The sequence below is a fragment of the Onychomys torridus genome, chromosome 20 (assembly GCF_903995425.1).
Source record: "Onychomys torridus chromosome 20, mOncTor1.1, whole genome shotgun sequence".
Classification (NCBI taxonomy): Eukaryota; Metazoa; Chordata; class Mammalia; order Rodentia; family Cricetidae; genus Onychomys; species Onychomys torridus.
In genome coordinates this window covers 36,061,663-36,085,994 of record NC_050462.1, presented here as the reverse complement: position 1 = coordinate 36,085,994, position 24,332 = coordinate 36,061,663, and the positions used below count along the sequence as shown (strand labels likewise).

At 47.2% G+C, this 24,332-nt stretch overlaps 1 protein-coding gene across 1 annotated transcript in view; it reads right to left on the bottom strand.

Moving 5' to 3' along the window:
• Positions 1 to 15,548: 15,548 nt before the first annotated feature.
• Positions 15,549 to 24,332, bottom strand: part of Best3 (bestrophin 3) — a 44,412-nt gene continuing 35,628 nt past the window's right edge. Inside the window, exon 10 of the mRNA XM_036170162.1 lies at positions 15,549 to 16,631. Coding sequence (XP_036026055.1) covers positions 15,719 to 16,631 — 913 coding nt within the window. The 3' untranslated portion in view covers positions 15,549 to 15,718. The remainder of the gene's footprint in view (positions 16,632 to 24,332) is intronic.

Sequence of the window (24,332 nt, the reverse complement as noted above, 5' to 3'; positions counted from 1 at the left end):
AGACATTTAGAGGGACCAACACACAAACAGAAAGGGTCTGATGTGGGTTCTGTGCTCATGCAAATTTGAGTTTTACTATCAGCTCTGCTGTTGACTGGGACTGGCTAACATCTCGCTCTGTAAACCAGGCTGGCCTTGAACTCACAGAGATCTGCCTGGCTCTGTCTCCTGAGTGCTGGTACTAAAGGTATGCGCCACCACCGCCCTGGGGAACATCTCATAACCTCAGTTTACTTATCTGCCAGCTTGGGCTTGGCTGAGGTCATGAAGATAATGGGTTCAAAGTATGTCACACACGGAGGCTGTTTTGTGTGATTTTCCTTTTATTATTAATTTATTATCATCAGATGTGGGGAAGGGATTATCCCAGGAAGTCCTTGGATGCTTAGACGGCTGGGTCTGGGCCAGCTCTGGAGTGGTGTCTCCCACTCTTAGCCCCTGCCTGGTTTCTAGATTGGTTTCAGAGAGACCTAAAGCTATACCCTCTTGTTTTATTATCTGTTCCCTATGGCCTCTCCCCATTGGGATAGAAAAATGCACGTTGTCTTTTTAGTCTCTGGTACAGTTTGGCTTTGACGTGGCCTCCAAAGGCTTATCTGTAAGAGGTTTGGTCACCAGCCTGTGGCGCTATCCCTTTAGGAGACTGAGACTACTGGGAAAGTTAGGTAATTGGGTCCCTGCTCTGGAAAAGATCATCTCCAGTCTCTAATCACTTCCTTTCTGGTTGGCCTTGCTTTATTCACCATGGATGCTGTTAGGATGTTTTACTACATTGAAGGCCCAAAAGATATTTGTCACCGACTGAAACCTCTGAAACCATATTCTTAAATACACCTTGCTCCTTTAAACCTGATTTTTCTCGGGTCGATTGTCACGGCCCCAGAGAACGAACGTGGTTTCCCATACAGATGTTTGCTTCTGTTATAGCAAAATTTGTTTTTTTGTTGACTTTGAGTGGTATTCTTTGAGAAGTTATCAAGTTGCTACCGTTTGGCGCCTTCCAATGTCCTACACTTTTCTTCCTGGGTCATAAAGCCACATTCCACAGAATTCCCCTAGCTGGCCTTGTGTGTGTGTGTGTGTGTGTGTGTGTGTGTGTATGTGTGTGTGTGTGGCTTTTTGGAGAGTGGTCCAGAAAAGTTAGGACAGAACCAACCTGCTCCTTGGTCAGAAGCATAGGCTTGGAAAGATCACCTCTGCCTAAAAATAGGGCAGCCAGAGTCAGGGGCTGCTTTGGCGGACCAGAGCCTTCCTGGGGCATTGTGATGAGCCTGCTGATAAACGCTTTCTGTTTCCAGTGTCCAGATGACGCACAGCTGCTTTTCTGAACGGAAGGGCCCTGGGGGTGCTGGCCTCATGCCACACTTCAGGTGTTTGTCATCAACTGCCACATTCCAGGCAGGAGTAGCTCCAGCAGCCGGGGGTGACAAGGGGCTGGGTGTCCATAGTTGAACAATCTCCCTGGTCAGTGCACGCACTCTCTCTCTGTCTCTGTGTCTGTTTCTCTGTCTCTGTCTCTCTCTCATACACACACACACACAAACATACATACACACACACACACAAAACACATACACAACACACACACATTTTTCTTTTCTTTTTTTTTTTTTTCAGAGCTGAGGACAGAACCCAGGGCCTTGAACTTGCTAGGCAAGTGCTCAACCACTGAGCTAAATCCCCAAACCCCCACCTCCCATTTTTCTTTTAAATTCTACCAAAAGTTGGATTTTCTACCCTTCTAATTACAATAGCTGTGGGCGGGTGAAGAATGCATACCAGTCCAAGGGATGCCTGCATCCTTCCTAGGTTTGAGGTCTGGTTTTTGCTTTGTTTTACATTTGAAAACTCAGCCATTTTTGTGGTGTTGGGGATTAAACTCGGGGTCTTGCACAGTCCAGGCAAGTGCTCTATCAAGCTACATTCACGGCCCACGAGATTAAGTTTTTAGGAGCAGTTTGTAGGTTCCTGGTGGCAAAATTGAGAGGAAATTGCAGAGATTTCCTACAAGTTTCCTGTCTCTCCCACTTCAAATTCAATCACTGTTAACATCCCCCATCTGAGTAGCTTGTGACTGTAACTGATAAACCTCCCCTGGCATACACCATCACCCCAAATCCACAGCTTACATTAGGGTTCACCCACAGTGTAGTACATTCTACGGCATTTTTTTTTCCAGAGCTGAGGACCGAACCTCAAGCACGCTAAATCGGCAACCTCGCGTTCTATGGCTTTTGAAAAGTACGCAACGGCATGTCACCCACCCCTGCGGTGACATACACAGTACTGTCGAGTCAATTACCCTAAACAACCCTCCCCCCACTCCATCCATTGTTCCCACCCAGCAACTGTTCTCACTATAGGTTTACACCTTTTTAGGACACCCACAGCTGGAATCTTATAGGGTGCCACTTTTCAGACTGGCCCTTTTCACTCAGAAATGTAATTTCTGCCCCTGCATCTCTTCTTACAGATTCATAGCTCATTTCTATTTCACACCGAATGAGTACTGTCTGGATGCCCCGGCAGCTATTTATTCACTCGCCTACTAAGCAGCATCCTAGCTACTTCCAAAGTTTGGCAGTCACAAATATAGCTATTACAACATTAACACTCATCTGCAGGTTTATTTTCTTTTATAGAGAGTGTGTGTGTGCACACCAGTGTTTGATTTATCTGAGTAAATCCTGAAGAGCATGGATTGATGGATTATCCGGCAGGAGTACAGTTGGCTTGAGAAGAACCTATCCATCTCCCAAACTCTCTTCCAAAGTGCTTGGACTGTGTTGGCTCCCCCAGCACACACACTAAAACTGGAGTGATTGCTATGGCCCCTGTGCAGGCTGGCTGTCCCATTCACATTTCTTCCCTCCAGCCCTGAAGAAGGCCTTCAGACGTTCCCCAACATTTGACGTTGTCACGTGTTAGATTTTGATCTTATTTTTGCCATTTGCAAGGGTTTTTTGGGTGGTGGTGCTTTTTGTTTTTGTTTTGTTTTAACATTGCAATTGACCTCAAGGCCTCTGTGCATCCGAGTCAAGCACGATACCCTGTAGCTGCACTACTAGTCCTGCTTCTGATGATCTGAGGTGCGTCGTTTAACATGTCTTGGATTCCCTGGTGTGTGAAACACAGAAGCAGCGGCCCCTACTATCATTGGGTTGACCCAAGGAATAAAGTAAGTCACATCCACTTCGAACAAGTTCAGCTTACATGCACCTGACACTGCTTAGACTGGACCTCTGTTTTAGGAAACACTTGAGGTCCTTGGCAAAAATGATGTTTAGTTCGGGCAAAGATTCCACGGTTACTTTTAATAATAATAATAGCTGGCTTCAGGCCACTCACCACGTCGAGGGCTTTTTAGAGCACATCATTTGAACGCGCCCAGGCTTCTCATTAGATGCTAGCACCATTCCCTGTTCTCAGATGCAGATGGGAGGGGTCATACCTTGTGCAGGAGGCTCTGGGACCGAGTTTCAGCATCATGGCTACCCTCCATGTGGTCAATATTTGGTGTTGGCTGTAGTAGAGTCCTTGCTGTGTTCCTGAGAAACAGTTCAGGGAAGAGGGGAGCAGGCAGGCAAGTGCAGGAGGGACCCCCAAGCTTGCTGTTAGATCTCAAACCCGAGGTAATATTGTGTTCCCCAATATATTGTGCACCCTAATAAATTTATCTGGGGTCAGAGAACAGAACAGCCACTAGATACAGAGGCCAGAAAATGGTGGCACAAACACCTTTAATCCTAGCATTCTGTGGCTGGAGAGATGGCTCAGAGGTTAAGAGCACTGACTGCTCTTCCAGAGGTCCTGAGTTCAATTTCCAGCAACCACATGGTGGCTCACAACCATCTCTAATGAAATCTGGTGCCCTCTTCTGGCCTGCAGTCATACATGCTGTATACATAATAAATAAATAAATATTTAAAAAAAAAATCCTACCATTCTGGAGGCAGAGGTCCATCTGTATATCGGTGAGTTCAAAGCTACACTGAAAACAGCCAGGCATGGTGACACACACCTTTAATCCCAGGAAGTGATGGCAGGAAACAGAAAGGTATATAAGGCATGAGGACCAGGAATTAGAGCCTGGTTAAGCTTTTAGGCTTCTAGCAGCAGTTCAGCTGAGATCCATTTGGATGAGGACACTGAGGCTTTCAGTTTGAGGAAACAGGATCGGCTGAGAAGTTGGCGAGGTGAGGTTAGATGTGGCCTGTTCTGCTTCTCTGATCTTCCAGCATTCACCCCAATACCTGGCTCCGGGTTTGTTTTTATTAATAAGACCTTTTAAGTAAGATTCGTGCTATACAAGCCCAGGACAAAAGGCTGAGATACCTATTTACCATATCAAAGAGGATCTGGCTGCCAGGTTCTCCCAGCATCCCTCAGTTCCTACCTTGCTGTGGGTATCGCTCTGTGTAAATGAAGTTCTGATTGGCCAGTGGCCAGGCAGGAAGGACAAGAGAGAAGAGGATTCTGGGAAGTAGAAGGCTGGAGAGAGACAGCGCTAGCCGCTGCCATGAAAAGCAACATGTAAAGACACTGGTAAGCCACGAGCCATGTGGCAAAGTATAGACTAACAGAAATGGGTTAATTTAAGATAAAAGAAGTAGATAATAAGAAGCCTGCCACGGCCATACAGTTTCTAAACAATGTAAGTTTCTGTGTGCTTACTTGGTTGGGTCTGAGCGACTGTTGGACTGGTGGGTAAGAGAGATTTGTCCTGACTGGGCCAGGCAGGAAAACTCTAACTACACTACCTGTTATAGGGTATTGCTGGCATACCTGCCCCCTAGCCTAAACTTCTCCAGCCCAGGGCTCACCAAGCTCTGAGCCTGAGGCCAGACAGTCAAATAACCACTGCTGGAAGTGAGCCATCCCCATGTCCCCAGTTGCCCCTTCTGGAGCACCTGCTCAGAGGGCAGCGTCTTCAGACGGCCCATGACCTGTACCACACAGTCTCCTTGGTAACACTGGCTCTCTCTGGGCAGTTCCCTGGCGCAGTCTGGGGTGCCAATGAAATACTGGCACAGACTCCAGGTCAGACTGCCCTGGATGCCCCAGGAAACACCTGCTGCTGGAAATGCAGACCTGTGGAAATCAGAAAAGAGGCTTACACCAAAAATGGAAGGGTTTGGTGGAAAGTATCTTTCTTGGGCTGGAGAGATGGCTCAGCGGTTAGGGGCACTGGCTGCTTTTCCAGAGGACCAGGATCCACACGGCAGCTCACAAATGTCTGTGTAACTCCAGTCCCAGGGAATCCAGCATCCTCTTATGCAGGCACCAGGCATGCATGTGGTACACAAACGTGCATACAGGCAAAATACTCATACGCATAAAATAAAAAATATTTTCAAAATATGTTTAAATATTTAAGAGGGGTCTGAATGTCCTGGAGAAGAGCAATCTGTTGTAAAGGAGCCACCAAAACAGCTTGACCACACAGCTGCCAATGACAGGCTTGGAGGGCCGGACACAGCTTCTGGCAGGCACCACCTGGACCCTGGAAGAGCCATAAGCTGGCCCCACTCAATAGCGCCTGCATTTAAGAGGAAATACCTGACGTTCCCAAATGTTCCCTATACCCCTAGACAAATGTCAGCCAATTAGGGTCCTGAGCCCTGGAAATCCCTTTACCTCGACCTCTGCTATGATGAAAACCCTACCCTGCCTGGGCTCTGGGGTGTCTTCTCTCATTGCTGCCTCGGACAGAGAGCCCAGGCTCAAGCTTGAAGATAATAAAGGCTCCTTGCTTTTACATGCGTGATTTGGTCTCCATGGTGGTCTTTTTGGGGGTCCCCGAGATCTGGGCATAACACTGTGAAATGTGAACTGCAGGAGAGCAGCCTTCACAGAATTTGTATGAGTCTTAAAGGGCACAATCTGAGTAAGATTTTGATTATACATTTGTATCATGATAAATGTTGATGTTATCAACATCAAAATAATCGCTACAGGGCTGGCTTCAGTACTCTAGAGGAGAAAAAAAAAAGTTAGTCATATGACCACCAGGGGGCACTCCTGGCCCGGGGAGTCCACCCCAGCGTGGGCCATTATGATTCATAGGTAGGTTGATGGGAGAAAGCAGAAACAGCCATCTCCTTGCTTGCTGATCTGGAAGCCTCCAGCCAGGTGTTGAGAAAGAAACCACTTTCAGAACTTGAACTGGAGGAAGCAGAAGCTGACTTGGGCATTTGCAGGAGGCCACATGCCATTCAAACCGGATCGGTCTCCAGCAAGGAGGGCAGACCTTTGCCCACAGGGCCGTGTCACTGATCCCCAGGATGTGTTCTTGTTTATTTATTTTGATCCTTAAGACAGAATTTATTGGTAGACCCCACTTCTAATCCTGGACATATTAAGGTGAGAGAGGGATGGGTATTTTCCCCCTTTTATTAAAAAAATGTGTTTTCCTCACGTAATATCTCCTGATCACAGTTTCCCCTTTGCCTACACCTCTCACTCCTTCCTCCTCCCTCCCCCTATCCAGACCCACTCCCTTTCTGTCTCATTAGAAGACAGACAGGCTTTTAAGGGTTAATAATACAATAAGATAAACCAAAAATGAATATGCCGGAACAGGACAAACACACACACACACACACACACACACACACACACACACAGAGAAGGAAAAGAGCCCAAGAAAAGGCACAGGAAACAGATAGAGACGCCGAGACACAGCCGTTAGCACCCTCGGCAATCCCACAAAAACACTAGCCTGGAAGCCAGACCCAAAGGACCTGTAGGGTAAAAAGGGGAAAATATAAAAATATGTATAAATAAATAAAATAAAAAATAAGGTAAAACTAAAAAAAGAAAATGCCCTGACATGGCACTAAGAGACAAGGAACCTCCAGCGGTACCCTTGAGTTCATTTTCTGTTGACCATCTACTGCTGGGCATGCAGCCTACCCTTGAGAGTAGTGTGTTTCCTGGTGAGAAAACTGCATTTTCATTTGCAGATGGTTATCAACTGGAGATAGCTTCTGGGGTAGGGATGGAGGCACGTGTCCACTCCTTTCAGCTCTGGGACCCCATCTGGTGCAGACCTGTGCAGGCCCTGTGCATGTTGCCTCAGTCTCCGTGAGTTCATATGTGCACTGATCCTGCTGATTTGAAGGCCTTCTTTCCTTGGTGTCCTCCATCTCCTCTGGCTCTTGGACTCTACCTCCTCTTCCTCAGGGTTCCCTGAGCCCTGAGGGGAGGGATTTGATAGACATCCCTTTTAGGGATGGGTCTTCCAAGGTCTCTCTCTCAATGCATAATGTGTGGCTGTGGGTTTCTGTATTTGTTCCTATCTGCTGCAGGAAGAAGCTTCTCTGATGATGGCTGAGCAGTGCACTGATCTATGGGCATAGTGGAATGTCATTAAGAGTCATTTTATTGCTATGTTCCTTTAAAACAATAGTATTTGGTTTTGCCCTAGGTCCCTGGGCTATCTAGACTCAAGTTCTTGGTCTCTCAAGCAGTGTTGGGTATGGGATCCTTATTGATGAGTGGGCCTTAAGTCAAATCAGATACTGGTTGGTTACTCCAAGCTTTGTACCACTATTGCATAACTTACAGGCAGCTCTCCATTGTAGACCGAAGGTTTGTACCTGGGTTGGTTTATGTTTCTCCTTTGGTAGCTTGCAGAGTTCTTCCTGGTACCAAGAACACTACCCTGTAGGGGTAAAGGCTCTAGGTAGGCACCAGCTTGACTTCTCTGTGTTCAGTGGGTTGTATGGATGTTGTCTTCAGCAACAGAACCCTGCTGCCAGTCTGTGGAGAACAACCTATAGCCTTGACAGCAGCCTGAGTTGTTTGGGAGTTTGTATGGGACCCCTTTGGCCAACAACTCAATTAGATGTAACCTGGGATGGGCGCTTTGTAATCAGTGAATGTTTTGTGTAGTTGTTGGATTTGTTTTGCTGTTTGGAATGCACTATGGCAGGTTCCAAAGGCATCATGTGGGAGGGACTTGCTTATGGGCAGTCAGCTGAATGCATATGTTTTTATGTTGAGTGAGTGGACTGGATAACTGGGAAAGGATTCCTCAGCTCAGGGCCTTTTCACTTTTAGCTGTTTTTCTGTTTTTGTTTTGTTTACTGGAACATTCTAACTCTAATATTACATGACATGCTTCTTATGTTGTAGTTCAAATAAGCCTTTTTTAGTAAGGTCTTCCTCTTTCTAGAACCTTCTAAAATGATGTTCTCGCTCTCCCAGCCTCCTTTTCCCCTTCTCCCTCTCCCTCTCTTACATTTTTGGTTGGGAGCCTAGCCTTTAATGGCTGAGCCATCTCTCCAGTCCTCTCCCTCTCCTTTCCCTGCTTTAGTTGTTACAGAGCTACTAATGCCACCTCCTGAGCTAAGTCTCTGTCATCTCTCTCTGTTTCTCTGATACATGTATGGAAACAGCGTGATAATGAAGGATGCACCTTAGTGAAGTAAGAACAAGTGGGATTCTGTTGCTAGAGATGCCCTTTGGCTAACCATGGAGAAAACTGTCTGCGTGTGGTATCCCAGCATGCAGTGGGTCTCCTGGGGAAGGGCGAGTCGCCTTCCAGTGGATGAATTGCACCAGGACCTTGTAGCGAGCACTACAATACACATGAACTAGGTACCTACATTGCCTGCTTGCTTAAATGCTCTAAGAACTGTCCAAGTCAGTGGCTCACAGATGTGTTTACTATCAGTAACCCAGTCCGTGGGTGTCAGCAGCTCAGGGGTCAAGACCCTGATGTCCTGCAGGTGGAGAGCACCCCATAACTTCCCAAGGGTTTAAAAGAGAGGACCTGGTGGAGCTGAGGGCCCCTAGTGTGCGTAGAGGGTCACACACCCCCCCCCCCCCCCCCCCCCCCAGACAGGGTTTCTCTGTGTAGCTTTGCACCTTTCCTGGAACTTGCTTTGTAGACCAGGCTGGCCTTGAACTCACAAAGATCCACCTGCCTCTGCCTAAGGGTCACACTTCTTATCTTCACTTAGGCTGTTGCCCCAGGGCTCCAATTGACATTTCCTCTATGTCCCTTCCCCAGCCATTTAATTCACAAAGAAGAAGGAAAACCCAGCTCTCTATTGCTTTCCTGTGTGCAGATGACCCATCAAAAACGTCACATTCGCTGGGTAGTGGTGGCACATGCCTTTAATCCCAGCATTCGGGAGGCAGAGGCAGGTGAATCTCTGTGAGTTGAGGCCAGCCTGATCTATAGAGTGACTTCCAGGACAGGCACCAAAACTACACAGAGAAACCTTGTTTCAAAAAACAAAACAAAACAAAAAAACCAAAAAAACATTCTGCCTCTAGAACCAACTGACAAGCTATCAAAACCATCTCCTCATAGGCTTCTTGGAATCTAGGGCCTCCTTCCCTGAGCCAGGATAGGTTTGATGTAATGATGGGTGCTTCTTATCCCCTAAACCTTGTCATAGGGGCTGGAGGAAAGGCTCAGCTGTTTAGAGCACAGGCTGTTCTTCCAGAAGACCTGAGTTCAGTTCCCGGCAAACACATCAGATGATTTGCAGCCACCCGTAACTCTTGACTCCCTCTTCTGGCCTGAGTGGGCACTGCACTCATGTGCACCTATACAAACACATAACTTAAAAAAAAATGTCTGAAAGAAAAAAAAACCCACTTTATCACTTTATTATAGAACACATGGGCCCTTAGGTCCAGTGAACATTTTCCTACCTGCTCTCTTGGGGAAGAATTTTGTCCCTTTCCTAGTATCCATAACAGCTCAATAAACCCTTTACTTAAGAGGTCTCCATTTAACACTCCACCTGACCCATGTCTTTAGGACTGCCATGTTGTCCTGATCTCTGACGTCACTTTTGTCCTTGCTTCATGCCTTATCCAGACTAGATCCCCCCCTCCCTCCAGTAGCCTGTTGGTGTCATGTGCAGGGTGGTGGAGTCGCTCATGCCAACCCTTGTAGCTGGTTTAGATTCCAGGAGACACAGGGATGGGATTGTGTGCACTCAGGTCTTGCATTCTAGATGTCCCCAGGGACGTTGGTGAGCCCTGGATCCTCAGGGTTTGTTTGCATCTGAATTGTACCGCATGCTTCACTGGGATGCAGCAGAGTAGGACGTGCAAAGATTACGTGGCTAGGTGGCAAAGAACGCTTTCACTTTGGGCAATGGAAGGTGGACCACTACAGAGCATTGCCTGGAGGCTGGAGACCAAGTCTCAGGACCCTGATGAGAAATTTACCCATCGGATGTGGGGGTTTCTGTGTTTTGATCTGGAATCCCACCAGCTTTCTGAGTGTCCCTTGGAATAAACCTGAGGACGGTGAGGACTGGACTTCCTTTTGGCTCCACACTAAGCCAGCGCGCATCCAGAGAGAGCTCAAACACAGGCATAGGCCCGCCTCTTGCATTGGGTACTTGGTGGCATTCAGCCTCTCTCCAGCCTCTGGTCCCCTGCCTCTTTCAGAAACTATTTGCTAAGCCGTGAGTGGGTTGGAGCTTTTCTTTTTAACCGTCTCTCCTTTGACCTAACATTTTACCAGCCTTCGATTAGCTGTGTGTTCTTCCTTTGTGTGTGGACCTGTGCATTTTCTTGGAAAGGTAGGGCTGGCTTCAGAAGTGCCCCAGCATTTTATGTCCTCTCCCTTTGGAGTTATCCCTCTTCTCAGTGCCAGGTGCTCTAGAGCTGCCCTCAGAATGATGGGTGTACAGAGCATGACGGCTCCTGGCTGCCCTGGTCCATGGCAAGAGTCAACCGGCCTGCTGGGTACCCCGCACACCAGCTGTGGCCCAGCTAAGTTAAGTGAAAAGACTCAAGTTTCTCCAGTCAAAGTGACACAGCCATGACACACTGTTCCCTGGTTGTCTTTGATCTGATGTCCCTGCTGCCAATAGACCCCTGTCCTGGAGCCAGGGAGAGTGTTAAGAGTGTACATTTCACCTCATTATAAAGCACCCTGGGAAAGGCAGGTCAGAGAAGGGAGACATCTGAGCAGTAGCATGGGCTGTGAGCATGGGATTCATGAACTTAGATGACCTAAGGCTGTTGAACTTTGATTTTTTTTTTCTGGTCTGTGTGTGTGGGGTGTGTGTGTGTGGGGGTGGTGTCAGGGAAATGCAAATCAAAACTACTCTGAGATTCCCTCTTACAGCTGTCAGAATGGCTAAGGTCCATAACACAAGTGGCAGCTCATGCTGCTGAGGCTGTGGAGTAAGGGGAACGCTCATCCATTGCTGGTGGGAGCGTGAACTTGTACAGCCACCGTGGAAATCAGTGTGGCAGTTCCAGGAAGATGGGAATGAATCTGCCTCAGGACCATCCAGGAGTCAAGACCTTCTAAACACAACAGGACTAATGCACAGGGCCTGAAGATGGAAACAACCTAGATGCTCCTCGACCGATGAATGGATAAAGAAAATGTAGCCCATCTACACAATGGAATATTACTCAGCCACTAAAAAAATGAAATCACTGGGCGGTGGTGGCGCACGCCTTTAATCCTAGCACTTGGGAGGCAGAACCAGGTGGATCTCTGTGAGTTGGAGGCCAGCCTGGGCTACAGAGTGAGTTCCAGGAAAGGCACAAAGCTGCACAGAGAAACCCTGTCTCGACCTCCCACCCCCAACCCCCAAAATGCTAGTGCAATGGTGGTACAAAGCTTGGAGCAACCAACCAATATCTGATTTGACTTAAGGCTCACTCATCAATAAGGAACCCATACCCAACACTGCTTGAAAGACCAAGAACTTGAGACTAGATAGCTCAGGGACCTAGGGTAAAACCAAATACTATTGTTCTAAAGGAACAAAGCAATAAAATGACTCTTAATGACATTCTGCTGTACTCATAGATCAGTGCACTGCCCAGCCTACCATCCAATAATATGCAAAGAATGAGAGACCTTGGAAGACGCATCCCTAGAAGGGATGTCTATCAAATTCCTCCCTTCAGGGCTCAGGGGACCCTGTAGAAGAGAAGGTAGAAAACGTGTAAGAGCCAGAGTGGATGGAGGACACCAGGGAAACAAGGCCCCCTAAATCAACAGGATCAATGCCCATATGAACTCAGAGGCTGAGGCGGCACACACAGGGCCCGCACGAGTCTGTATCAGTTGGGGTCCTAGAGCTGAAAGGAGAAGTAGATACCTGACCCCCATCCCTACCCCAGGAACTGTATCCAGTTGATAATGAAAATGTAGTTTTCTCCAAGGGAGTCCCACCAGGAAACACACTACTCTCAAGGGTAGGCTGCATGCCCAGCAGTAGATGGTCAACAGAAAATGAACTCAAGGGTACTGCTGGAGGCTCCTTGTCTCAGTGTCGTGTTGGGGGCATTTTCTTTCATTCTTTTTGATTTTTATTTATTTACTAGATTTATTTATGCAGCATGTGCACGGACTGCCTGCAGAGGCCAGAAGAGGGCATCAGATCACCTGGAACCGGAGTCACAGACAGTTGTGAGCTGGCATGTGGATGCTGGGAATTGAACCCAGGACCCCGGGAAGAACAGTCAATGCTCTTAAACCACTGAACCATCTTCCTTCCTTCCTTCCTTCCTTCCCTCCCTCCCTCCTTTCTTTTTCTCTTTCTTTCTTTCTTTCTCTCTTTCTTCTATCTATCTATCTATCTATCTATCTATCTATCTATCTATCTATCCACTCATTAAAAAAACCCCACAGATCCTTTTATGGCTTCCAGTTTAGTGTTTTTTTTTTTTTGTTTTGTTTTGTTTTGTTTTTAAAGATTTATTTATTATGTGTACAGTGTTCTGGCTGCATGCCAGAAGAGGGCGCCAGATCTCATTACAGATAGCTGTGAGCCACCATGTGGTTGCTGGGAATTGAACTCATGACCTCTGGGAGAACAGCCAGTGCTCTTAACCGCTGAGCCATCTCTCCAGCCCCAGTTTAGTAGTGTTTTTATGGGATTTCTGAGTGAGTGAATGAGGGGTTCCCTGTGTTGATATATCAGGGGCTTAATGCTGTGACTGTTAGGAGAAGATCTTCCTACATGAAAGAGAACCCCAGAGAAAAACCTGAAGCACAGATCATCGTGGTGAGAAGTCTGTGATGGTTCCTTGCAGCAACAGTCACAGTCATGCTTATTGGTCACACGGGACAATCTGAGGTCTCCAACCTTTCCCAACGCTCATGGTGGCCAATAAAGGCTGTGAAACCTTCGAGAGAGCAGCCCATTCTGCAGATGAGAACCTGATGGTTGGAAGGACATGTATCTGTTTAACTTCTGCCTGCCCTCCTGCCCTTTTCTTTTTCAAGGTTTTGTTGTTGTTTGCTTGTTTTGGTTTGGATTTTAGATGTAAGATCTTGTGTTCACATGCAGACTAGGTTAACACACGACCAGGAAAAGCCTGTTCTTGGATTGTTCAGAAGACTAAGCCATGGAGACAGAAGACTGCTTGTCTAACAGGTGGAATTTTCTAGAGCTCAGGAGGTGAAAAATCAGGCACAAGAGAATAAACCCTTTATTTTTGCAGCCCTGGCCCTGCAGGGTAAAGACTCATTTTAGAGTGGAAAAAATCTCCTCATGTGGGCTCACGGGGCGATCGTAGTTCAGTTTCCAGCGTGAGAAGAAAATAGGAGTCCATCTCACAATGTGAAGAAATATCCAGGAACTTAAGTAATTCTCAGGAATAAAGGTGGAGAAGAGGAGCCCAGGAATAGATAAGTGAACCCCTTCCCATTTCTCCATAAAACTATTCTTCTGTGCATAGTTGATAACTTTGGGTTAAGAGTGAAAATTGATTATACTTCAAAGACAGCTAAGTAGAAAGCTACTTGTATTTGAGCACATAGAGCCAAAGAGAAACAGATGTGTGTGTGTGTGTGTGTGTGTGTGTGTGTGTGTGTGTGTGTGTGTGTGTTGAAGCACTCAAGAAAAGTGTGTGAAGACAATGGTGTCTGGGAAAGGGTCATTCTGGCCTTTTAGAAACTCAGTGGGGCTTGAGCCCATAGTCTGTCTGTCTGGGATGGGCTGGGGATTACAGTCCTTTCCTGGGAGTTGATGGTGGGATCAGCATAGAGGACCATGCCTGTACAGCATTTTCTCTAATGACGTATCATGTTAGTCCTTTAAGAAAAGCCTGTTAAGGTAGGGGTCAATGATTTTTGCCCCTTGAGAGGCCCATTGAGATTTGAGCTCTTGTGTGAATGTGGTCACTAGAACACAGGACTCTGTAGTGGGGGAAAGAATAAGACGTTCCTGCCGGCTTCTATAATGGCAAGGAGAGGACCATGGCCCTTGACATTGGCCCTCAAAGACAAAAAGCTGCTCTCCTCTGTGCCTGAAAACTGTTTTGTGAGGATCCAGAGATGTCTCCAAGGCTGAGGAGGTTTGGCATAAACCTGTGGTTAGACGCCTTGAAGCATCTTCCAGAATTTGGAGCAAATCACTAGCAGATTCAAGGCCCTACAGTGGCACAGGGGAGGTGTGGGGTTCTTGAGCAGCCAAGCCTGGCTAGGTGAGCTTGGGAAATGCCTCTGTTTTCATCTTTAAAGTGGAGCGAATGGTCTGTCGGTCTCATCGGACTCCTTCAAGGATTGTGAACTCATATGTGGACTTCCGATCCGGCTGCATGGGGCACTGAGACAGCCAACCAGTGGTCACTGTTAGAGTTTCTTGCTTCTGAAGCCACATGACAGGTAGAAAAGATGGCACTCGGAAAGGCAAAGCCTTTCAAAGTTGGGAGCTTGCAAAACATAACCTAAGAGCTTCTGAAAGGAAGTTGTCAACAGTCTATTGTTGTACTGCTATAGACCCTGTAATATCCACACCGCTCCACTCTCCTACTGGTCCCACGCTGTGACGCAATTGGAGTATTTTTGCTTAAGACTGTGTATGGGTTCAGTAGATCCAAACCATGTCATCCTTTGGTGATGTAGCACTTCGCTGTGCAGATTTCATACCCTCTTCAAATCAGTCTTCTCTGGAGTCCAACATGAAGGAGCAGAAGCAGCAGGTTTGAGATGGTGGATACCGTCAGCACACGTACACCTCTTACTGCAAGGCTGGAAGCATTGGGGGTTGGGTGTGTTAGATTCCTGTACCGGTCTTTACCAGTGTCTCATAGTGTGAACACCGTGATGGGGGGTAAGCAACAGAGTTGGAAGGAGACGCTATTATAACCTGGAAAGTGGGACAGATTAGAGTCACTGGAAGAGCTAGACCCGGGAAAAGGGCAGAGGAAAGACGTATGAGAATAACGAGGAAGAGAGGAAAATGAAACAGATGGTAGACATAGTCACTGAAGAGAAAGGGAGCTTTCTGAGGCTCAGGAAGGTCAAGAGTTAGGGAAAGATGGTAATGATAGTTATCGGAAGCGGGAGTGAGGTGGTCAGGAAGATCCAGTTAAATAACTGTAAGTGAAAAGGGCCTCGGGCATGGCATGGTCTAGCCTTGTCTCTATGGCTAAAGGAAGAGAGGTATGGGAGGAAACAGGAAAGAAATGGGACCCTTGTGTCTGGGCCTTTGCTTCTAGGGGATTGGACTATATGTATAGTCCTTTCCAAAGCTAATCATGTATGGATGTATAAGCCATGTACATTTATATGGGATCCCTTATGGGGTTATGAGAATTCATTTTGGGCCATACAACTTCCATGAAAGCCCCCTTCGCGCTAGACGATGTGGTTGTGTTTCAGGTTTGTAGGATCATAATGCCCTTCAGAGTTCTAAGTAGCTTGTACAGTAGGATCATGTTTCTAAACACTGGCCAGCTCCTGGAGGGGTGTCCCCAGGCTGGTGAGCTAGAACCAGGTCCTGGGGCGCTGTGGCGTTCCCTTGGGGGACTCTTCAGAGCGCTCACTGTTAAACTCCAGGATGTCTGTTTCTTTAGTGTCCAAGCTTTCCATTAAGAACAGGACGTCAGGAGAGACCCTAGAACCAGCCCCCGGATGGGTTACGCTGGTCTCTGAGGACGTTTCTGTGTCAAGTAAGAGAGCAGGCCTGGAGCTGGTAGGGTCTGGACCTAAGTTGCCCAGGGAGGTGTGCCTGGAATCCCGTAACTCCGGAAGGCTCCACCGTTGCGGGAATCTGTCATCATCCAGATCTTCCTCAAACTTGAACAAGTCTCTTTCGGTACTGGTTGAAACAGTCTGGGGACTGGGGTCCCCAGGTGGTGTCGCCTTCCCTGAGGGGTTTACCTGCTGTTTAGTCCTGCTTGGCTGCACCCCTGTGAACTCCAGGCTCAAGATGGAGGTAGCAGAGTCTTGGTGATGACTGTCTGAAGAGGACCCGGGTGCTTCAGCCGCTGTGATCAGGACCTCAGGGACCCGGGGCATTTTGGTAGGGGAGGCCCTGACACTGGACTGCGGGGTCAGGCTCTGCAAAGTGCTGGTGCGGCTGGTCTCCCTGATGGTGGACAGTTCTCCCATGCTGGAATGCAGCTTAGGGCTGCCCTCTCGGGATTGGGCTTGCTTCCGGATGGGTGAGGCTCGCTGGGGATTTCTGGAGGGCACGTCCAGCAGATCCCGAGCTGGGCTGGGGGGGAAGAACATGGAGCTGTCGCTGGCCTGCCTGCCGAAAGTCCTCCTCCTGGGGCTGCCGGGGTGCTCGTGGGTACTCAGGAAGCGCTTGACCCTCCTTATCACCGAGTGCCGGTGACCCTGTTTCTCATAGTTCCATAGCCAGTCCTCGGCGGGGAACTCGGACCCGGACAGCCTGCAGCACACACAGGACAAAAGACAGAGCACAGCTGTTGGACTAACTTGTGGGTGGGTCTCAAAGTGAAGAGGCGGGTCATGGCAACTGCTATTAACATGTCCAAAATGATAACCCAGGAATGTAAAAGGCAGGAATGCATGAGCGCGTGTTCCATTAAGGACGAAGTGATGACATCATTGCATATCTAGTAGCCTCTAAGAAATTCCACTGAATAGAAGTCCCCCACCTCCACCCCCCCCTTATCTCTGGGAGCTACACTCCAAGATCTCCAGTGGATTCCCAGATAGTACCAGACCATAGATGGCAATGTCTTTCCATCTTAGCTAAACATGTACTATATACACGTGGCTATAACTTTATTTCTTTAGAGACAGTCTCATGTATCCCAGGCTTGCCTCGAACTTTACCTAAGATGATTTGAATTTCTGATCCTTTTATCTGCCCTGTTTCAAGATTACAGGCACGTGCCACCATACTTGGCTATGTGGCTGTAACTTGTTTTCAAATTAATTTTATTATTGCTATGTGTCTCTCTGGGTGTGCCTGTGTGTGAGTGTGCCACATGCTTGGAGAATGACCTCTGGTGAGGAGTCAGTTCTCTTACTCTCCTGTGGATTCCAGGGTCCAACTCAGGCCATCAGGCTTGTGTGGTAAGTGTTTTTACCGGCTGAGCTATCTTGTCCATCCAGCCTTATCTTTTTTTTTTTTTTTTTTTTTTTTTTTTTTTTTTTGCCGGAGCTGAGGACTGAACCCAGGGCCTTGTGCTTGCTAGGCAAGCGCTCTACCACTGAGCTAAATCCCCAACCCCCAGCCATACCTTTTGTAGCCTCAACATGACAGCAAAACCAGCACGGGTTATTTTTCCATTCTTAACAATATCAGGAGTAGAAGATTCATTCTTGTCCATATTAATAAACTTGGCATATTTTTTCATTAATCCAAAGCTTTCATTTTTTTCACCGAAGGGACACATTTTACACCTTCTCTTAGACGTAGCCAAATACTGCCAGCATCACTACTCTTGTGTGGTAAGCAGATTAATAAGTTAAGGTATCCTTGAACACAAGCATTGGGATGCCGTGCCCATTGGTCTGATGACGGAGCTGGCTAGTAAGTGAGGCGCAGGCAGGGCATGCCCTATAGGTAGATGCACTGGACAAAGGGCTGATTCACAGCCCAGGTGAGATCAAGCATTGATGGCTCAGGATATCCTCACACTGTTCAGAGCAGCGTGCAATTTAAAATCTGGGAACTGTTTGTTTCTGCACTTTCCGCTCCATATTTTTGGACTATGGTTGACTCCGTGTAACTGCAGTTTGTGGAAGTAAAATAGTAGATCAGAGGGGCTTTTCATACACTTAGAAAAGGATGAAAGTTGAGAGAATAACACCATAATGTTATGAAGAAAATAGTTTTATCCGTATGGATTCCCTCCCAGAGTGTTGGTGACCCTCAGGGGGTTCCCAGATCACACTCTGAAAATTACTGATCTAGAAACTTGAATGTTAGTATATACTGTACAAAACATTGTGTTCTTTTGTTTTTATTAGAGTTGAAGCAAAGACGTATGTTCCCCAGGACCCATCATTCCCCTCCCTCTATAAAAAATAATGGGACATAGCTAAACTCAAGAGACTGGAAGGATGGGTGAGGTGGGCTCAGCGAACAGAGCGTTTGCTGCATAAGCCTGGCAACGTGACTGTGACCCCAAGGACCTAAGCAAAGGTGAAGGAGAAAACAGACGCTACAAAATTGTCTTCTGACCTCCAGACTTGTGCCGCCGCATATGAGCCTTGGCATGTCCCCTCCCCCACTAAATGCAAAAGAGAGAGGGATACACACACACACACACACAAAAACCAGCTAATGCTCATTTAACTATCACGATAATCATATCAGTTCATGTTGCTGCTGTTACCAACACTTTACAGACAGGTTCTCGAGGTCCGGGAGGTTCATTATGCCTGACTTGCTAGTGAGGCCGAAATAGAAGTCTAACTCCAGCCTGCCACCAGGGTATCAAAGGACACACTAGAGCCTAGAACAGGATCATGAGTAACATGCAGACCTCAGGAGGAACTGAGACATGTCTGGGAAAAGTTTGACATTTCTGCTACTCAGTTAGGGCTGAGGGGAGAGAGGTCAGCACGCCATGGGAAGGAGATGTGGAGGCGAGGTGGGGCTCTCTCTGTGATTGGGGTTCCCCGGCAGATGTGAAGGTTTTGCCACGGCTAAGGATTTCCCACCGAAATGCTGACATTTAAGAAGCAGGATGATGGGTCTACTCCTTTTCATCTCCTCCAAGGCTGAAATAAAATGAGCACAGGAGACAACGAAGCCCACTGCCTCATGTTCCAGGGTTGTCCCACATCTCTGTCAACTTCAGCTTTCATGGGGGGTTCGAAGAACACCTCAAACTCTTGCCCTGAAATGCCATTTGCTCACGTTGGCTTAGGGAGCAACAGCTCCCTCCTGTGACAGTCCAGGGTGGGTAATTACATCCATGGTGACAAGATGTCTCATGCCAGGTGCGTTTTCCGTGACAGGAAGGAAAAGGCTGGTCGAATGCAGGCGGGACCTGACAAGCGCAAAGCGAACTGCCGAGGAAAATGTGTCCCCGTGTTTATGAATAAAAGATGGATGAAATGATCACCTAGCTAAATGGCCTGGGATGGTGCTCGATTACAGCCTCATGCTGTTATTCCGAAGCCCTAGCAGTGTCCTTGGCTACCAGATAGTCTCCTGACCCTCCCTCCAGAGCCGGGGCGGATCCTGTTACATGGCCTTGGGAGATGCAGACTCATGCTTCGGTGGCCCCAGTGACCCTGCTCATTGGGTTTCATTAGGTCAGCTCGCAGGACCTAATTAGTCACACTTCACAGTCATCTACTTAGCTGGGGAGGACACAGAGGAGTGAGGAGCTCAGTTGCTCACTAGGACTGCCACTCTGGAGGTGCTGGGGACATGAGGTCAAGCTGGCACTTTCTCTTTATAGGACAGGTGCATGCCCTCTACTTGGGACACTGACTATTTATTTCGGGTTGTTTCCCTTAACTGCATCTAAGGTTCCCTACCTGGTAAAAGGGACATGGTCTTCTAGTGGGGAAAAAGCCATGTGCATTAATATTATTTTAAAACTTTGTGACTCAAAAGGAAAAAGCAAACAAAACAAGACAAACTAGACCAGCAAGATGGCTCAGTGGATAAAGGCGTTTGCTGCCTGTTTGGAGGACCTGGGTTCTGGAAACAACATGGTAGGAGAGGGTATTGGCATTGGTAACTTATCCTTTGACCTCCACATATACATAAAGGCCTGTGTATGCTCAACACACACACACACACACACACACTCACAGAGGCAAACACACACAAACACATATATACAAACACACACAAACACATACACACAAATACACAAAGACACATACACACAAATACACAAACACACACACACACACACACACACACACACACACACACACACCACATACACACACAAACAAACACACACACCAAATAAGTGCAAAACAGGAAAAAAAGCTCCAACTGTGCACAGTGGGGTGGTGACGTATACTCACCTATGGCAACACAATAAGGCCCCTGAGTCAGACTGGAGAAAGTGAAACCAGCCATGAGCAGATCGGGAAAAGCTCAGCTAACTGATCCACGCTGTGGAGGCCCACCAAGGAGACCCCTTTGGGCTTCCCTGCCTCATAAGACTGTGGTGTGCACACGCGAGATTCAGCTGCTCAATTTTATTGCTGAGTTTACCGAGCCTCTACTGTGAATGATTTGCTGTATCATATACCTTATTACTTACTATTTTAAAGGAGGGAGAAGGCACACTTATGCATATCTACATGTGAAATCAAGTTTCTGTGCTGACAGATTTTCTGCAAAAAGTGAGGACTGCCATGCGAAGCAGGGATAGAACAGTCCATGCGGAAGCAGTGATTCCCAAATAAAGTAGCGGGCATTAGCGTGCTTTTGAGTTGCTGAGAGATGGGATGGGGTTGGTCGTGGCTGGGGTGATAGTCTTGGGGTATGTTGTGAGGGTGTGGACTTCGTCCTCCAGGCTGAAACTATGTGGTTTTGGCATTGCCTGCATGGGAAAGCAGCAATGCTGATGAATGCACAGGGGGCAGGAAACATCCCACACTGCCTGAAGCTGGACCTTTGGAAGGACCCTTGGGGTGTCACCTGTTTTCGTGATGATGTAATGAGAGGTGTCCTCAAGGTCTTTGGGCCAGGACAGAGCAGATCACAACTCGTAGCATTATGGAATGAATAGCCTTTCTTTTGAATGCTGGCATCAAAGACTGTTGCTGAACTTGAAGCCTGTCCTCCATTTCTCTTAACAGTCATGGTTTCCCATGTTCTCCTTTCTGGTATGTAGAGACTCAGTCTAAGAACAGAATGCCCTGAAGATGAAATCGTGTGTCATACAGTATGATTTAGGCTTCCCTTCATCTCACTATGGAGAGACGTCTAACTGAACCTCTGTCTTCACCTCCCAAGTACTGAGGTTATACCACCGTACCTAGTTGATGACGGATTGGGGATTGAGCACACCTGCACTCTTATTTAATTTTTGTTTGTTTGTTTGTTTGTTTGTTTGTTTTTTCAAGACAGGGTTTCTCTGTGTAGCTTTGCGCCTTTCCTGGAACTCACTTGGTAGTCCAGGCTGGCCTCGAACTCACAGAGATCCACCTGGCTCTACCTTCCGAGTGTTGGGATTAAAGGCATGCACCACCACTGCCTGGCTTCTTATTAATTTTTAAAGTGTATTTTTAGTCTGTGCCAGAGGTGTAGATGTAACAGCATTTTTTTTTTTTTTTTTTTTTTTGGAGCTGAGGATCAAACCCAGGGCCTTGCACTTGCTAGGCAAGTGCTCTACCACTGAGCTAAATCCCCAACCCTGTAATAGCATTTTAAACAATCATAGGTGGAGCATACCAGGACAGGACATGAGCACTCCCATTATGTTACCTCGTGTTAGGGATGGCCAGCTGAGACAGTTTGCATTTCAGAACTCATTTGGACCGAGACAGATGGGTAATTAGAGGCAGGAGGACACTGACAGAAGGTGCCACGGAACCACTAGTTTCCAGCGGTGGAGAAGGGAGTGTTGTTCCAACGGTGGGACAGATGACTCACTCTGAGCACTTGACAGTCAGGATGCTGCTGCCCAGGCTGACACCAGCTGTGCAGCGTTGGGAGACTCCTATGACTCTCGGTGACACATGGTAAACCCATAGGGGTGACATTTCCCCTGCCTTCCCTGTGGCTTGGGAGATGAAAAGGGGTAGCACGTGTCAGAGAGCTTTGAGGCACAGGAGCCCTGAAAAGGATTCTGCCAATCACTGGCGACTCTGAGAAGCAGTCCCCAGGTGCCCGAGCAAGTGATAACGCTTGCTTGCAGGGAAAGCCCTTTCTCTTCTTTGAAAGAGTTCTTTAAAAAAACTGTCACGGCAGCTGGGAGCTTCCCCAGACAGTTGAAAAGCGTAGATAGGATGACCCAGCAGCTATACAACAGGCCAGGGCACTGTGTGTGTGTGTGCGCATGTGCGTGTGCGTGTGCGTGTGCGTGTGCGTGTGTGTGTGTGTGTGTGTGTGTGTGTGTGTAGTGGATGGACAAGGGCTGCATGAGCTGGGAAACTCAGGGGTGGGAAGCCAGGGCTGATGACATGACCTGAGTTCTGGATGGAGACGGCATTGCTCTGCCCTGGCCTTTTAGTATTTTTTCTGTGCCATTTCTTAGACACGGCTAAGTCTGGAAGACACCCATACACCAATACAGGCCACATGGGGATGAGAAGGGTTGTTCCATACAGTCTGCTTTTGAAAGAGAGAGGAAGGATGGGAGTGGAAGCATGCACCAAGGCGGAGGGATGTCTCAGTTGGAGCTATTTTCATATCCAGTGTTGGAAAAATAATAACCAAACCCAGCATTTCAAAGCATCTGTTGAACACCCACAAGACCGTCAGCCACAGAGCTAAGGGTGTGAGCAGGGGGGACTGTTAAGAAGCCTAAGCAGGGTGCAGAACAATCTTCATCCCCTCCGTTACTATAGCAAGAGAGAGGCAAGAGCCTGGCTTCCAAAGACCACAGCACAGTGCTTCCTTCTTAGGGCATATCTGATATATAAAAACCAAAATAGCCTTGGCAAATGACTTGGAAGACAATGTGTTTGTTGGTTTTTCAAAGCTACTCTGTCCTAATGTGTAATGATGTAATTGATTACAGAGCTTTGGGAAGATGGAAGGCAAACCCCACCATGCTGGCCATTCTTTGTTCCACTTTTGAAGTGGCGTTTTGACGATTTACATTCAATTAATAAAAAGTCATCTTAACGTAACTGAAGTGAGGCGCTTAGGAGAATGATACTTAATACGGTGAGTTCTATTTTTTCATGTCGGCTTTATTGTTTTAAAACTGGAGTGCTCTCAAGGTCGGGTGTCTGCACTGGCTAGAGCTGGTGATTTGCCTGAGAACCTATCAGGGCAGAGGCATGTGCAGAGGAGCAGTTAGACACGGGGCCCAAAGGTACTGAGCCCATTAGAGTGGAACACTCTTATATTCAACCTTGCTCACGGCAGTCAAAGTTGCAACTACAGAGTCACAAGTGGACAAGTAACCCTCACTCTGAGCCGGGGGGCAAGGGGCTAAGGATTAGGAGGAAATTTCAATGACCAGAATATTGTGACCACCCAGACTTCCCTCTGCTCCATTCTGGCAAACAGTTCCTAGGAGCAGAGCATGATGGGAGGCATTTAGGTTGGAAACTGCACTAGAACCTTGACCTTCCCACCACCTCTTTGTGGCCTATTTGAGAGCTCGGGCCAAGAGTTAGGACAAATTTGGTCTACCACACCTTTCCTGAGGCATAACTAATTTCACCCTACCATCTACAATACAGCCAAGCCCTCTTCCTGAACACTACTGTATCCTGTAGATGTTCTCTCGGAAAAGATAATTAAGCCATGCACACCTCTGATACCATGTAAAGGTAAGGACTGGGCAGCAAGGTGACCCCATGTTGGCAGACAGAGATTCCCCATGCTCTAAAACGATGAACTCAACGCACATTCATCTTCTTGGGCGGCTTGCCTCTCCTTCCTTTCTGGTACATTAAGGGAAAGAAAATCAATGTGCCAAGAGTACATTTTTGTAGAAGTTAGTGATTTAGAACTTGAGCTATTTTTAGTGGTTTTTAACATGAGCATGCAATTGTATATACCAGACTATGTATTTTCTTATAAAGCTAAAATAAACTATTTGAACATAGTTGGCTAAGTCAGACACGATTACTGAAAACACCAGTCTGGAAATACAATTGATGAACTTTAGTAAGATCTTTGCTCGCTACAATATTTATTTTCCTGTATCTGAACTAGTATTCTCTATTGAACTATCTTGAATGCTTTGTATACACTTGGTGCCTGCTTGTATAATTATAAAATGGGGATTATGGTATGGTAAACATGCTGCTCAGAAGTTCTGGCATACAGACAGATATGTAAGACTCATCATTTTCAACACAGTGGTTTAGTTTCCCAGTACCAAATAAATCTTAAATTCTTCCATTTCTAACTAGAAGGGATTCTTAGCATACTAGGCAATTTCTCCTCTCTACTAAGTGGATTGGTTTGCCACATAGATCCTTCTAGATTACTGCAAATGTAAGGAGGAGTGGC